This window comes from Varanus komodoensis, unplaced genomic scaffold (genome assembly GCF_004798865.1).
Source record: "Varanus komodoensis strain SLA01 unplaced genomic scaffold, ASM479886v1 scaffold53, whole genome shotgun sequence".
Taxonomy (NCBI): domain Eukaryota; kingdom Metazoa; phylum Chordata; class Lepidosauria; order Squamata; family Varanidae; genus Varanus; species Varanus komodoensis.
In genome coordinates, this window is record NW_025336126.1 from 580,047 (window position 1) to 593,781 (window position 13,735).

Here is a 13,735-nt window from a genome sequence, read left to right on the forward strand (position 1 = left end):
CATCTTTATAACACATACCTTTGTCCAATGAACGTCTAGCTGCCTTATGCAGAAGTTGTGTATTAAATGAAGGGGGTACAGATTTAAGGTGGCTGTGGAAAAGATGGTTCAGTGGTGAGGGATGATCCTCCACACCAGATAGGAATGGCCCTGTAAATGCTTCTTCGTAAGCTTGCTAGAAGGCACCCCTCAAGCTGTGGACCAGAAGAGTGTAAGCAATGCAGGGAGGCTCAGATTTCACATTCTAGATGGAGAAGGCCTCAGGTGAGTCAGATTCAATACCATGCACGTTCCTTTCTAAATTACATAGCAACCAAGTGCAGTTGTATTTCCACTCCCAGTACACAAACACACACCTGAAAAATTGGCAAGTCTCCAAGTTTCAGTGAGGAAGGAAACCCCCTTCCTTTCAGGGCATCAGCTTGGCCACTCCTGCCATTTATGCCCATATTCGGTTACCTACCTTGCATAAAGCACAAACCCATATATCATTCAAACAGGAATGGCAAGCCAACAGTGGCTTGGAATTTGGATGTGGAAGACAAATACTAACCCACAGTATACTAATTTGGATGTAACAGCAAATTCTATTTTACACTAGATGGAAGCTGACTACTCAAATGTGAGTATGCTGACATACGAAGCTAACTCACATATAACAAAATGTGTTTTAAGATTTTAAAGAAACTTAACCGAATGGCTGAAACACAGTAAAGCACTGCTCTCCAGTGTCATCTATGGCTGGGATTAATGATTGTGTTTTGGAGGCTTGGATTCTATCCCTACCTTGTATTTGTATTCTTAGTTTCACTAACTTGCATTCTGGAAAAGAACCATGTTGCACCTGCTCATGCCCACCATGGCAACCATTTTATTAATGGGCAAACCCTGCCCCCATGGGAGTCATTTTGTGAGAGCATCTGTAAGACTCACAGTTCCAGATGTGCCAGCCCACGGGGTGGGGATCCCTGAACCAAACCTTGATTTCATGCATTGCCTGACTGCCAGTTCATCTTCCAGGAAGACTACAGCAAGGAAGACAGAAGCGCGGGAGGCTTCATTTACAAGAAAGGCTCCACAGACCCATATGGTGTGCTGTTGTTGTTTTTTCCTTTTTTTAACACTTTATTCATAGCATTATTCTGAAGAAAGATTACATCGGTCTTCTGTACAAGTTCTGAACATGCTTCAGTAGGAAAGACAGCTCCATGGGAACACCTCCCCCTCCACCCCACTGCACCCCTCCCCCAAACCAGAGAACCACTGCCACCCCCTAATCCCACTGCGGTGGGGGAGGGGAGGGAACGTTGTGCTCCCCTATACAAAATAACCTTTGCATAGATTATGTTCAAAAGAACCTATTTTACATTGAGAGCTGTACATAGAGGCAGGGAAGGGGAGGGGGATATGACCCAACTCAGAAGCCCATAGAGAATTCTTGGAGCAGTGAGGCTGCAATATACATAATTAAAAATACAAGTTTTCTTCTGGAGGTGACACAAAAAGTGAGGGCAAGACCTTACTGGAACAGGCCTTGCCCCTCATATTTTGAGAGCCAACTCTCTCTCCTCCTCATGCCTCAAGAGGGCCCTAAGTGGTGAACGGAATAAGCAGAGACAATCAAAAAGGGATAGCCAGAGAACGGGGACCCAGCATTTGGTCACTGTCATTTAAAAACCAACCCAAAGCCATTAAAAAAGTAAGAGCTAATTGTGTTATAAATCAGGAGGATGTCCCCTGCAGGTTTGGGTTTTGGGTGGAGGGGAAGAAGGGGCAGAGGACAGGGACACCTAGCCCCCATTGTGACGATTATAAAAAGGGAGGCAAGCGCCTATAGGCTTCCCAAAGTGGTACTGAACCAGCAGGGCATTCAGGGGTGGTGGCAGCCCTGCAGCGTTCCTCCAAGGGCCATGGCTCTGGAGAGCCACCCCCTGTGCCCCTACACACTCCACCACCAGGAAGCAGCAACATACACTAAGCAAAGTGCGGGTCTGGTCACTTCCTCCTGCAATGGAGCAGTCGAGTCACCCCCACTAGCAGCTTCAGCAGGAGTGCCCCTCGCCCCACTCTGAAAAGAGCATCCGGGAGTGAGCCACTCTCCTCCTTTCAAGTAGTACTCTAACAGTCAAGTCTGGAATGCAGGGAGCTGGGCGGGGACAGGGATGCCCCACCGGCTGCCCCCACCATCAGGAAGAGTCAGAGCAGGGGCATGGGCTGGCGGACTAAATTTGCTTACTGCCTTGTGTGGGAGAAGAGATGGCACTGGCCCATCCATCCCTGTAGAGAAGTGACAGCAGAACTTCTCACGCGGTGGTCACGTTTTGGGCTTACGGCCTCTGTTACTTAGTGAAGAGGTAATGGGGGTGCCTGGGGAGGAGACAGTTGAGGGAGAGAGCGCTCCAGTGACTCCCCCAGCTGAGGTGGAAGCAGAAGCAGAGGCAGGGCCTGTTTTCCTGGTGGGGATGGGGGAAGAGGCCGAGCGGGTGTTGTCGGCCGGCTTGGCCGCACTCCGAAGGACGCGGTCAGCCATGCTGCTCAGCTGCCGGCGCCCTCGCCCCCGCCCCCTGCCCCGCCCCCCGGCTGATTCATAGCACTGGCGCTTGGGCTGCTTGTTACCACTAGACTCTGAGGAGGACCTCAGGGAGGACTCTGACTCCCCCCCATCCTGCTCGGAGATGGCTTGGGGGGCAGGCGACTTGCTGCTGTTGCTCACCCGGCTGCCGTCCAGGGAGCAGCGCCGCTTCCGCCGCTGGGTCTCCCGTTCCAGCGGTGGAACGAGGCTGCCAGGCCGCAGGCGGGTAGAGCGAGTGGGGGTGTCGCCAAAAGGCTGTTCCCAAGCACTACTCTCGGCTGAGGAGGCCCCCTCTGCAGCAGCAGGCTTTGGGGAGGGCTGTGCTACACCCTCCCCGCCAGACTCTGGCTTCTCTTCCAGCTTGTGCCGAGCAAGCCTGGTGAGTGGGCGTGTGTCCTCACCCTCCGAAGAGCTCTGGCTGACAGTGGGCAACGATGGGCCTAGCTCATCCTTTCTCCTTCGTCTCCTCCGTTTGCGGACAGGAGGAGCAGGGGTTTGCTTCTCCGTGGAGGTCTCTTGGTCAGAGGTTGAAGCGGGAGGTGGTGCAGCCTCTACTTGAGGAGAGGGCGGGTTCTTTGGGGGCCGACCCCTCTTCCGCTTTGGTGGAGACTCTGCTGTCAGGGAACCAAGAGCAGCTTTGTGCGATGCATGAAGCAGAGGAGATGGAGAGGGGCGCTTTTGCATTTCTGTGGAAGTTTCTGTGGCAGACACTGCTCTAGGGGGAATGGCAAGGGATTCACACGCTTCTGTGGAAGATTTGGAAAGAGGTTTCAGGGGGGTAGCCAAAAGTTCTCGTGCCTTAAGAGTCGATTTTGACACTGATGAGGGATTGGGATGCATTTGGTTCTGTGGCTTAGGTGTTGCTTTTGAGACAGGAGTTGTTTTGGGACACAAGTCCAGTGACTTTGATGTTGCCTCTGGTACAGAGGTAGGCCCGGGGGATTTTTGCAGCTGCTTCTGCACTTTACGGGATAAATCAGTGATCAAGGGTTTTGTGGATGCAACTGATAGCTTTCCAGAAACAGAAGCTTTGGGAGACATGATAGGGGATTCCCGGACCTTGGGTGGCCGGCCGCGCCTTCGCTTTTCCACTGGTGAGTCATTCTCACTACTCTCGGTCTTGCTCTTGGGAGACTCACTCTTGGGTGATGACGACTCAGGTACCCTCCGCTCCATGGCCTTACTTCGCGGTTGTGTCTCGGGCACCTTCTGCTCCGAGCCCTTACTTAAGGGTTGCCCTTGAGGCATCTTCTCTGTGGCCTTACTTGAGGGTTGTGTCTCCAGCACCTTCTGCTCTGGGGTCTTACTTTGAGGTTGTGTCTTGGGTAACTTCCACTTTGGTGCTTTGCTTTGGAGGTTGATCTCCAGAACTGGCTCAGGGAGCGGTTGAAGCATATCTGGACTTGGCTGTTCAGAAGACTTATTCTTAGGGGGACGCCCTCGTTTGCGTTTAACAGGCTCTATGGAAGGGCTAATAAGCAACTCTCGTTTTGAGCTGTCATCTCTTTCCTTGGCTGCTGCCCGGCATTCCAGCTCAATTCTCCGGCGGGCAGGCAAGTCACGCAACAGTGGCAGCTCTTTCCCAGTGGGCGAGATCTCTGGCTCCGACATGCTCTGCGCTGAGCTGTTGCTGGGGCTCGTCATGGTGCTGTCAGCAGCATCCAGTATGCGGACACGATTACGGCGGCGCCGAATTAGCTCTTTCTCCTCCACCACTGTTACTAGTCGTCCAGGCAGCTTGCGCAAGACTTTGGCAGTGGGGCCATCCTGCTCCTGACAGCTCTGCCGGATTTGCACATCAGCACTAGTTCGGCGGCGGAGGGGTTTGGCTGGTGAAAGACTCTCATCTGATGACAGCGCTCCTGGGCAAGTTACTGTAGCTAATGGACTCACATGTGAAGAGACAGCACCAGTGGAGATGGTTGCGATCTCGGCTTCGTTTGGGGTCTCATCCCCAGGAAACCTTTTCCCCACCACCCCCTGCATCTGCTTGGGTGACTCACTGAGGTTGTTGGTTTCACTGCTAGCTACTGCCACCTCTGATGTTTGCAATACAGTTTCTGGTGGCAAGATTTCCAACTGAGGCTTGTTCACCAAGTTTGAAATTGGGCCAGGCAGACCTCCAGTCCTGGAAGGCTGCTCTAAACCGTTCTGTTCATCAGCACAGGGCAAAGTTTCCAGTTGAGCAAGGGAGCTAGTAGCTGCTGTGGAGTGGGCTGGAGAAGGAAGCACAGGCACCTCCGTTTTGGGGGTCTCACGATCCAGCTGGGTTGCTGCACCACTGGTGGCTTCCAGAGGGATACCCTCTGAGTTTGGGGAGGAGAGAGTAGCCACTGCCCCATCAGCACTGCTGGAAGGTGTCATCTCCTGCGAAGCCTCCTGCCTGGGTGCCTTGTCCACAGAGCTCAGCGATGCTTGCTCTGCAGTACTGTAACGGATACTCTTGTCAGTCTCTTCCTGTGGCCACAGCAGGCTCTCCTTTTGTTCACTCACAAGTTTATCTACTTCCTGAGCCGCCGTAGGTTTGCTCTCACTAGGTAGTTCGTGGGTAGCATTTAGAGGTACTGGGCTTGATGCCTTCTCTTTTGCAGCTGGGACTCCCAGCGTGACTTCACCAACAGGTGGCTTCTGCGTATCCAACAAAGTCTCAGCCACTGGAGCACATGATGCTTGGAACGCTGGCACTCCCATTGTTGGGACATTCTCAGCAACTTGGAGTTCAGAGGCTGACAGATTGAGCAGGGGAGTTCCTTCCTCTTTCTGTTCTCTCTTATATGCTCCTTGTTTGAGGACTGTCCCATCAAGCCCCTGGGAATGAAGCTGGGGGGGCTCTACCTCAAATTTGGGTGCTTCAGGCTTTGGTGGGCTCAAATGACGCCTATCTAACCCAGAAGGCTTTTCAGGCTTCTGGGGGCCTGGTCTCAACACCTTCTCCAATCCAATATGAGTTATTTGTGGGGAACTTTGGGGCAGCCTATCAGTAGCAGGCTGGGCTTCTGCTTTAAGAGGCATGCCTCGTAGAACTCTGTCCCCTGCAGATCCTGGATCAGGCTTCTGTGGAGTACCTTGCAGCAACTTATCCCCCACAGATGAAGTCTCCACCCTGTGCGGATTAGTTCTCAAACCCCTGTCACCAGAAGGTTCAGTTCTGTGTGGGGTTGTTTTCTGCACCCTCTCCCCACCAGCTGGGGTCTTAGTCCATGCTTCTTCTCGGCGGGCCAAATGTTTGCGAGTGTTCAGGACAACCTGAGCAGGCTTTTCGTCCCTCACCAACTCTCTACGCACAGCAGCACCTCGTGTATGCTGAGCCACTTGGGGCAAGCCATCATCTTCTTCATCTGTCACTACTCGGGAATGCCGAAGATTGGGCAGCCTAGCTTGGGTGGACTCCACATCTCCACTGTCTCCATCCTGTGGTGGGAGACGGGTGCTACGCAGTCTTTCACTCATGCGGGTGCCTGTCCTCTCTGAAGCAGTACGGCTAGGGACCCTGGCCTTCTTGCTCTTCTTGCTTGAGCCTTCCTCAAGGACATAGCTCTCGTCTTCATCCTCCGGTAACTTGAAAACCACCTCGTCCTTAGCCTGGTCAATATCTTTGCGGGCAGCTTCCACCTGTTCCTAGGGACAACAGACAAGATGGCTGAGTACACTTCCAAAGAATGCATTTACCCTTGCTTAACAAGTGATGCCCAGGAAGGACAGAGACCTATTTGGACAGGAGTACCAGTGAGAGGATGACTCTGGAGGCCTAAGCTCTCTTCCTCCCCAGCATGACTTGCCAATGAATCCTTCACACTACAAACTCACAGAAACAGTTGGTTCTATTAGTTTTTGGGTGTTATCTCCATGAAAGGTTGCAAATCCAGAGGAATGGGATTTGCAACAGCCTGAGAGATGGTTGCTGTGTGGCTGCCTTTTCAGAAGTTATATCAGACTGAGGAACTGACTAACTTCAGACAGAAGACAATTCAGCCGGCTAAAATTCCAGATATTGCATCCAGGGTAACCACAGTACTGGAGGCTGGGAGTTTACCTCTGCTTGCTTCAACTCCTCTCGACTGATGTCCTCCAGAGAAGCCTCCAAGAAGTTCATGGCATAGCGTTCGATAGGGGTGAGCTGCAACACAGTAAAAGACCTTCAGAGGGAATCTTTGAAGAAATATGCACGTCTGTCACTCAGAATAAGGAAAAAGGTAAGGATATGCTCAGCTGAATAAAGTTGGGAGAAAGAGAATGGGAAGCAGCGCTTCCTGGCTACTGGAAAGGGAAGACCATCAGTTTAGCGGAAGCAGTCGCACGCTTCAGGCTTCAAACCCCATCATCAACAGTTACAAGGATCAAAAGGAGCAGGGCTGGGAAAAACCTCTGTCTGAGCTTTGGAGGGAACGAACAATGCTAGATGAAAGAGCAGCTTGCGGTGGCCCCAATCAAAACACACCACCAAGAAACGATACTAATTCATGTCCAACTCCTTTAGGTTAAAGGCACACAAGTAATCCCACTTTTCCTCAAGATGCACAGAGAGATGTGTACCTGTTCTACCAGTGAAGCAATCTCTTGTTCAGCCTTAGACAGCTCCTCTTCCTCTTCCCTGCTGGGCCTCTCTTCTGCATCCAAAGGGATGTTCTCATTGAATTCTGCCAGTTCAGCCACTTGCTCTGCCTTGGCCTGGGTGGCTGCCCGGATGTCTTCAGGGTCTTCTGCCTTGCACAGTGCCTGCATGCCAGACACATCCAGGTAAACCAGGACCCTTGTCAAAAGACAACCACTGTAACTCAGCATCATGGCTGGGCAAAGGAAGCTTACCTGCTCCAGAATCTGGGCTTGTTTGGTGGCCATGGGCTCCTCTTCCTCCTCCTGTGCTAGAGCTGGGACCTCCCCTTCTTTCTTAGCTGGTTCATCTAGTGGCATATCAAACAGCTCACGAATGGTTTGCTGAGGAGCATGAAAATGAACTGGTCAGATATAAGCAGCTTTGGGGTAGCTAACTGCTTGCTCTTGGACCCACTGAAAATCCATCCTGAGGCTAACTGGGTTGTCTTTAAAATGTCTTTCTTACAGCAGACTAAGACAGCTAGTCAATTGCAATCATTCCTAAGGATGCCTCAAGATAATTCCACATTGTAAAGAAACCTCCTTATGGCGCTCAGCATCAAAGCAACATTATCCCCAAACCAGCTGTTCCATGGGCTGCACAAGCCAAAGCAGACTCCACTGGCATAGGGGGGAGCATGTAATCACACAAATACAGACATACAATTCAGCACACAGGCTTTCTAACAGTGAGAGATTTGCATGATCACCTGTTTGAAATAGGCTGTGGTGAAGTTGCCTCCCTCAATAGCCATATCTCCCAGCATCCTTTTCTGATTGGCTTTCTTCAGGATATTTTCCTCCACTGTCCGTTCACTGATCAACCTAAAGAATGAATCAGAGAGTTAACCTGCACTTTGCTCATGTGCACAGTGTCTGCGCTATAGTATCATCTCATGAGTGTGAACGTGTAATCCAAGTCTCCTTTGGAAAGGACATCCTGAAACCTCTTACGGTCATACCACCTCCTGGGGCACATGCTTCGTAAGCGAAAGGACCCCAACATGATCCTGGCATCTCCAGATATGTCTGGGAATGACCCGATTTAAAAAAAAAAACCCTGTCAAATCACTGTCAGTCAGGGCAGACCAAGGATAGGCCTTCTGGCCTTCCTCAGATTTTGGCCAGCCACTCAATTCATCCCTCCATACTGGCTATGCTGTCCAGAGTTACTGCTTAAAATAGCTGGAGGACAACAGGCTGCCCACCCCTGCTGCAGGCACTAATGAAAAGATGGTCCAGTGGTGAGACTTAGCATCAGGCAGTTTCCTCTGTCCTATGGCAATGGAACAGAGAGCCCAGCTAACCTGTAGATGTGAACATCCCGTGTCTGCCCGATGCGATGGCAGCGATCTTGCGCCTGGGCATCCATGGTGGGGTTCCAATCGCTGTCATAGAACACCACAGTGTCAGCACCGGTCAGGTTCACCCCCACACCCCCACTGCGTGTAGACAAGATGAAACAGAAGATGCGCTTGTCTGCATTGAAACGTTCCATAAGGGCCTGCCAGGGTCAAAGAAGAACCCAGAGTCAAAAACAGAATGAAAATCCAGGATCGAGACTCCTAGTTTTACTTCCACATTGCATTACACAATACCTACAAAAGCTCACACATTAGAGGATGGAGAATCTGTTACTTGCAAGGCTCTCTTTTCCCATGACTCCTAATCCCCTTCTTGCCACCCAAAAGTCTTCAGTCCTCTGACCAATGGCAAACGGTCAAACTTCTCCCTTTCATTTATTCCAAATGCAATTATTGCGGCAAATCTTTGCTAACCTATTTGACAAATAGATGCAGACCTGGATATTCTCCCTGTGGCAGCAGGATGCCATTCCTTACCTGCCGTTGCTCCACACGGGTGCTGCCATCCAGCCGCAAGTAGATGTGTCCATGATAATTGAGGAACTGCTCCAGCACGTCTAACATACGGGTCATCTGGGTGAAAATAAGGACTCGGTGGGCCCCAGCCTTGAGCTGCCGCAGCAGCACATCCAATGTCTGCAACTTTCCTACAAGGAACAGTAGCAACAAACCGATAAAGAATCATCAGTGTCTATGTGTGTGCCTACCTAAAACTGAATTGCCCAAAGCAGGGGTGGGAAACCTCAGTCTGAGGGATCAAATCCAGATCCTCCTGAAAGCTATGCCCCCTGCTGCGAACCATCAGTAAATTGGAATTTCCAGGCTTTTGTGTAGTTTTTTCTCTCTCATTCTGAAAAGCTGAAACACCCTTCCTAGGACTTAACTACTGCCAGTGAGTTTCAAGCTACAGTGTGCTGGTTAGTTGTTGGCTTTTTAATAATTTTGCCTCAGCCCGCCACTGAAGTGTCATGAAACCGAACTGGTCCTCAGTGCTCCACCACTGGTCTAAGCACAGTGCCCTCACTCCCAGCTGGAGTCACACAGACTCCACCCTGCAGCACGTACCACAGTCATACTGGATGAGGCGGAGGTCTGGGAACTGAGTCCTCATGTTGCAAATGATACGATGCAGGCAGCTGGCATGGGGCGAGAGCTCTTGACGCAGGGTCTCCTTGAAGACAGCCTGCTGGAGCAGGAGCGATGGGGGTGGGTGAGAGGTGTGCATGGTGATAGCAGGAGCCTCCACAGGAGGCATAACGAAAATGAACCTGCAGAGACAGAAGGAAGGCTAAGGGCAGTAAGGGAGGCGTCAAGACAACTTCGGAGAGCTGGAACTCTCGAGCTCCCTTCAGAGATGAACCTTGGAACGCTCAAGAACCCTCTGGAAAAGTGAAGTGCTCCTCTGCCCCCCTCCCCTGCCGCCATGTTCCTTTGCTGCCACCATCACCCTCCAAATGCCAACGTATCTGACAGAGGAAAACGCTACCTCTCTATGATGTCTCTCAGTTCCTCGATGCGTTGCTGAGGTGTCAGGATGGCCTTGGCCAAGGACTCTGATCGCTGCCAGTGGGCCTCAAGGCGCTGGGGATCCCGTTGCACTTGTGCTGCGAAGCAGTGGGCGTAGCTGGCTCCTCTCCAGCTCTGCAATTCCGTTTCCTGGGCTGTCCCCTCATGCTCTTCACTCCCCTCCTCACCCTCCTCCTTCCAGGATGGGGGAGCAGGAGGGAAGAGGGTGCAGAAGCTCAGCACCTCAGTACCATAAATGGGCACCAGGTTGCAGTGCTGCTCATTGAGGCGGAAAAGCCGGTCGAGGCGTTCCTCCTTCTGCTTTTTCCGCTTCTCTTCAAGTGATTCCTGCAAACCAGGAGGGTGCGATCAGGTGGTGGAGCCGAATCCAGCCCTTTGCTCACAACACAACCGGAGTATTTGCCAGCCCCTTGACCACCGTGCCTCCAATCCTGCCCACAGCCCCAAGTCCCCTGGCCAGGCAACTCACCAGATAGAAGGGTGACCGGGGTGGGGGAGGTGGCTGCCGCCGCGGTCTTGGGGCCAGGATGGAAGGGGGAGGGGGTGTGGGTGTTGTGGAGCGCAGCGTTAACAGCTCTGGTTCCTCCCTGGGCACTGGGCTTGAAGTGACGTGAGAAGACACAACAGGGGGCGTGCTGGTGGCGACAGTGACGGTGGTAGCTGGGGTGACAGCAAACGGAGCCACTGTGGGAGGTGAGGAAGCCGTCACTGCAGAAGGAAACAAGAGCACGACCGTCAGGGGAACAGGCAAGGGGAACGATAAAAGCGTCCCGATATTCTGATGCAGAACAGTGTGAAACCATTTTCCGACCCTCCAATCATCTGGGACGAGAAAACCCTGCCTGGGTTGCTGGCACACATGCTTACCCAACTGCTGCTCCACACCAGGGTTGGGTGCCTGGACCATTCGCAACATGGGCCTCACAAGGGCCTGCAGAGGAGCTGGAGTGGGTGTCCTCACTGGCACCAGTGGCTGAGTGGGCAACCTGACTGGTGACACAGGATTTATGGAGAGTGGGGCTCGCTGGGCCATGAGCGCCGCTGAAAGGCCGGGCAGGGTAGTGGCAGTTGTCGGTGTAGCCGGGCGCAGAGGAGCCTGCTGTGGACCCGGAGAGGGCGGTACCAAGCCATCTCGAGGGGCCTGGCGCACCACGATTTTTACCACACCAGAACTGTTCACCGCAGAGGAGGGCACTGTGAAGTCAAGGACAAAGACACAATTCGCACAGGGGCAACCCAATGGGTGAGGAACATTGCCCATTATTACTTTTAGGGCTGTTATTACAGTTATTACTTTTATGTCAGTGCAGAGAGGCAAAGCTTCATAAAGCAGAAGGCACAGAAGAGGAGTGTTGGAAGCAGTGCCTGTAAGACTCAGACGAACAGGAGTAGGAAACTGGGTGGAAGGCAGCTAGTAGCAGATGCTGGAACTCGATGCAGAAGGATGGGATGTGAGGGAAAGGAGATACAGTTGGAGGTACAGGAAGGAGGTTTACTGATCCCAGCACGAAGCCCCAGAGTCCTGGCCCTCAGCCCCACAAGCCTAGTGCTAGAAGAAAAATCCAGGAATCCGGCTGTCTACTGACCTTGAGTGGCAGCGATGGGGACACTGATGGTTGCTGTGGAGGCAACAGCGGCGGCAGCTGTGCTGGTAGCTGGGACAGGCAAGATGGTAGGGGGCTGGTGGCCTTGCACAGCCTGCACACCCACTGGGGCCTGCCCTGCTTGCTGGGCCATGGCCTGAATCAGAGCCACCTGTGCTGGCTGACTAATGATGTGATGCTGCCCCCCAGCAGAGACCAGGTGAACTACATTCCCTAGAGCATGGAGGGAAGGAGAGGGAGAAAGAGGGAGACTGAGAGAGGGGAGAGAACTGTCCGCTCAATTGCCTGTTTGGTCTGCAGGGCGAAGCACGTGTAAGCCTTCCTAAAGAGATCCCACCAAAGGAACAGTGGTCCTCTATGTCAGGCAAGGCTCTGGCATTTCTTCTATCCCTCGGGTCACCGGATGGCTCACAAAGAGGCACCAGGAGCTTAGAGGGACTTTTCCTCTCCTTCAGGGGAAAAGACCCTTCTCCCACTGCTCCCATTTCCCTTTCATCATGCCCCATAACAACCTGGTGTTACCTACTCCCTGCATGTGAATCCAGCAAGGTTCTGACTGCCTGCTTGTAGAGTTGAAACTAAATTTTGTCCATTTTGTTTCAAATAAAGAGGCAAGTAATGGGCACAGAAAAGACATTTCTGTTGCAGGACCAGTCCCCTACAGATGGCATGTGTAAGACTGGATGCTCCCTCACAGAAGCCACCTTTGTACTTAAAATTAGCACATCAGAGAGAAGGTGAGGCTACAGCTTCCCCTTCAACATGCTTGGTTAGATAAGCTCCATGCCTTTAAAAGTTATTATCATTACCACTATTTTTATTACAACCTGCCCCCATCTTACTCAAGTAATAGTTTAGAAAGACACACATCATGCAGAGCAGTGGGGTGTCATTGGAATCATGGGGGACTGGGGTTTACCTACTTGGCAGCTGTCGGGCTGGCTGAGGCATAGTGACCTGGCGCACCTGTGTACCCGTCAAAGTAAGCTTATTTCCCTGGATTTGGAAGGTGAGGGGTTTGCTGCCAGGAGCACTCTGGAGGGGCCGGTTGGCCAATGAGGCCAGCTGGCCAAGGCTTACCACTTCACCTGCTGTAGAGAAAGAGGGGTTGGTTAGGCTCTGGAAACAGCCGTTGTCAAATGCCACCTTCCTGCCATCCCCTCAATACTCACAAGGCAGCCGGGCCTGCATGTCAGGGGAAAGCAGAAGCCTTTGCTGCAAGGGTCCAGTTGCAAAATTGTAGCCTGGCAAGGCAGGTACTGTTGGATGGATGTTCACTGGCTTCATCATGCCTCCAATGGTGCCTGCAGCCATGGTGCTGGTAGACTGTTGGACTGCAGGGGTTGGGCCCAAAGTGTTGGCAGGCGGTGGCGGCTGCTGCTGCTGCCCCCCCAGGGCAGAAACACCCAAGGGGTTAATGGGCTGCTGCTGCTGCTGCCCCACAGGAGGTATGCCCAGGGTGCTGACTGGCTTGGTGCTGATGGGCTGCTGCCCCACAGAGGTGATACCCAAGGTGTTGATGGGTGGCGGCGGCTGTCCACCTACAGGAGTGATGCTCAAGGTGCTAATAGGCTGCTGTTGTCCCATGGAGACTGGCCCTCCGCCAGGCTTAAGTGAGGACGAGGTGGTTGTGACAGGGGAAAGGGGCGGGGGTGGAAGTAAGGGCCGAGGAGTGTTTGGGACCAGCTGAGCTGCAGTCATCGCCATTGGCAGAACTATAAAAAAAAGGAAGGAATTACAAACATGTTGGGGCTCCCAGATCTACCCTGGGCCTCCTAAAAAAGGAATTATTTTGCTCCAGGTAGGATAAAAGAAAGCTCTTCTCATCTGTTCTCTGTGCTAACAAACCCTTCCCAGCAACACCCATTACCACCCCACCCCAACTCAGATAGAGGCACCCCTGGTTGAAGCAGTTCTAGCACATAAAAGCAGCCTATGTTCCCGTGCAGTTGTAAGGGCTAAAAGCTTCAATGTTCAAAATTAAAAAAATCTATCTGCATTTCTGTATCAGCACACATGCACATAACAAACACATGCACACACTATTCACGCAGTAAAAATTCTCGGTGCATGGC

General features: G+C 52.3%; 1 protein-coding gene across 4 annotated transcripts in view; it reads right to left on the reverse strand.

Annotated features, from left to right (window-relative positions):
- Positions 1 to 1,088: 1,088 nt before the first annotated feature.
- The window catches only part of LOC123032237 (Snf2 related CREBBP activator protein), a 32,701-nt gene continuing 20,054 nt past the window's right edge, over positions 1,089 to 13,735 (reverse strand). For all 4 annotated transcript variants that reach the window (XM_044447979.1, XM_044447980.1, XM_044447978.1 and 1 more), the window contains 14 exons: positions 12,833 to 13,375; positions 12,584 to 12,751; positions 11,643 to 11,873; positions 10,924 to 11,250; positions 10,526 to 10,764; positions 10,016 to 10,383; positions 9,595 to 9,797; positions 9,007 to 9,176; positions 8,473 to 8,669; positions 7,876 to 7,990; positions 7,379 to 7,507; positions 7,106 to 7,288; positions 6,606 to 6,689; positions 1,089 to 6,190 (listed from right to left, as the gene is read on the reverse strand). In XM_044447979.1, coding sequence (XP_044303914.1) covers positions 2,315 to 6,190; positions 6,606 to 6,689; positions 7,106 to 7,288; positions 7,379 to 7,507; positions 7,876 to 7,990; positions 8,473 to 8,669; positions 9,007 to 9,176; positions 9,595 to 9,797; positions 10,016 to 10,383; positions 10,526 to 10,764; positions 10,924 to 11,250; positions 11,643 to 11,873; positions 12,584 to 12,751; positions 12,833 to 13,375 — 6,833 coding nt within the window. In that variant the 3' untranslated portion in view covers positions 1,089 to 2,314. The remainder of the gene's footprint in view (positions 6,191 to 6,605; positions 6,690 to 7,105; positions 7,289 to 7,378; positions 7,508 to 7,875; positions 7,991 to 8,472; positions 8,670 to 9,006; positions 9,177 to 9,594; positions 9,798 to 10,015; positions 10,384 to 10,525; positions 10,765 to 10,923; positions 11,251 to 11,642; positions 11,874 to 12,583; positions 12,752 to 12,832; positions 13,376 to 13,735) is intronic.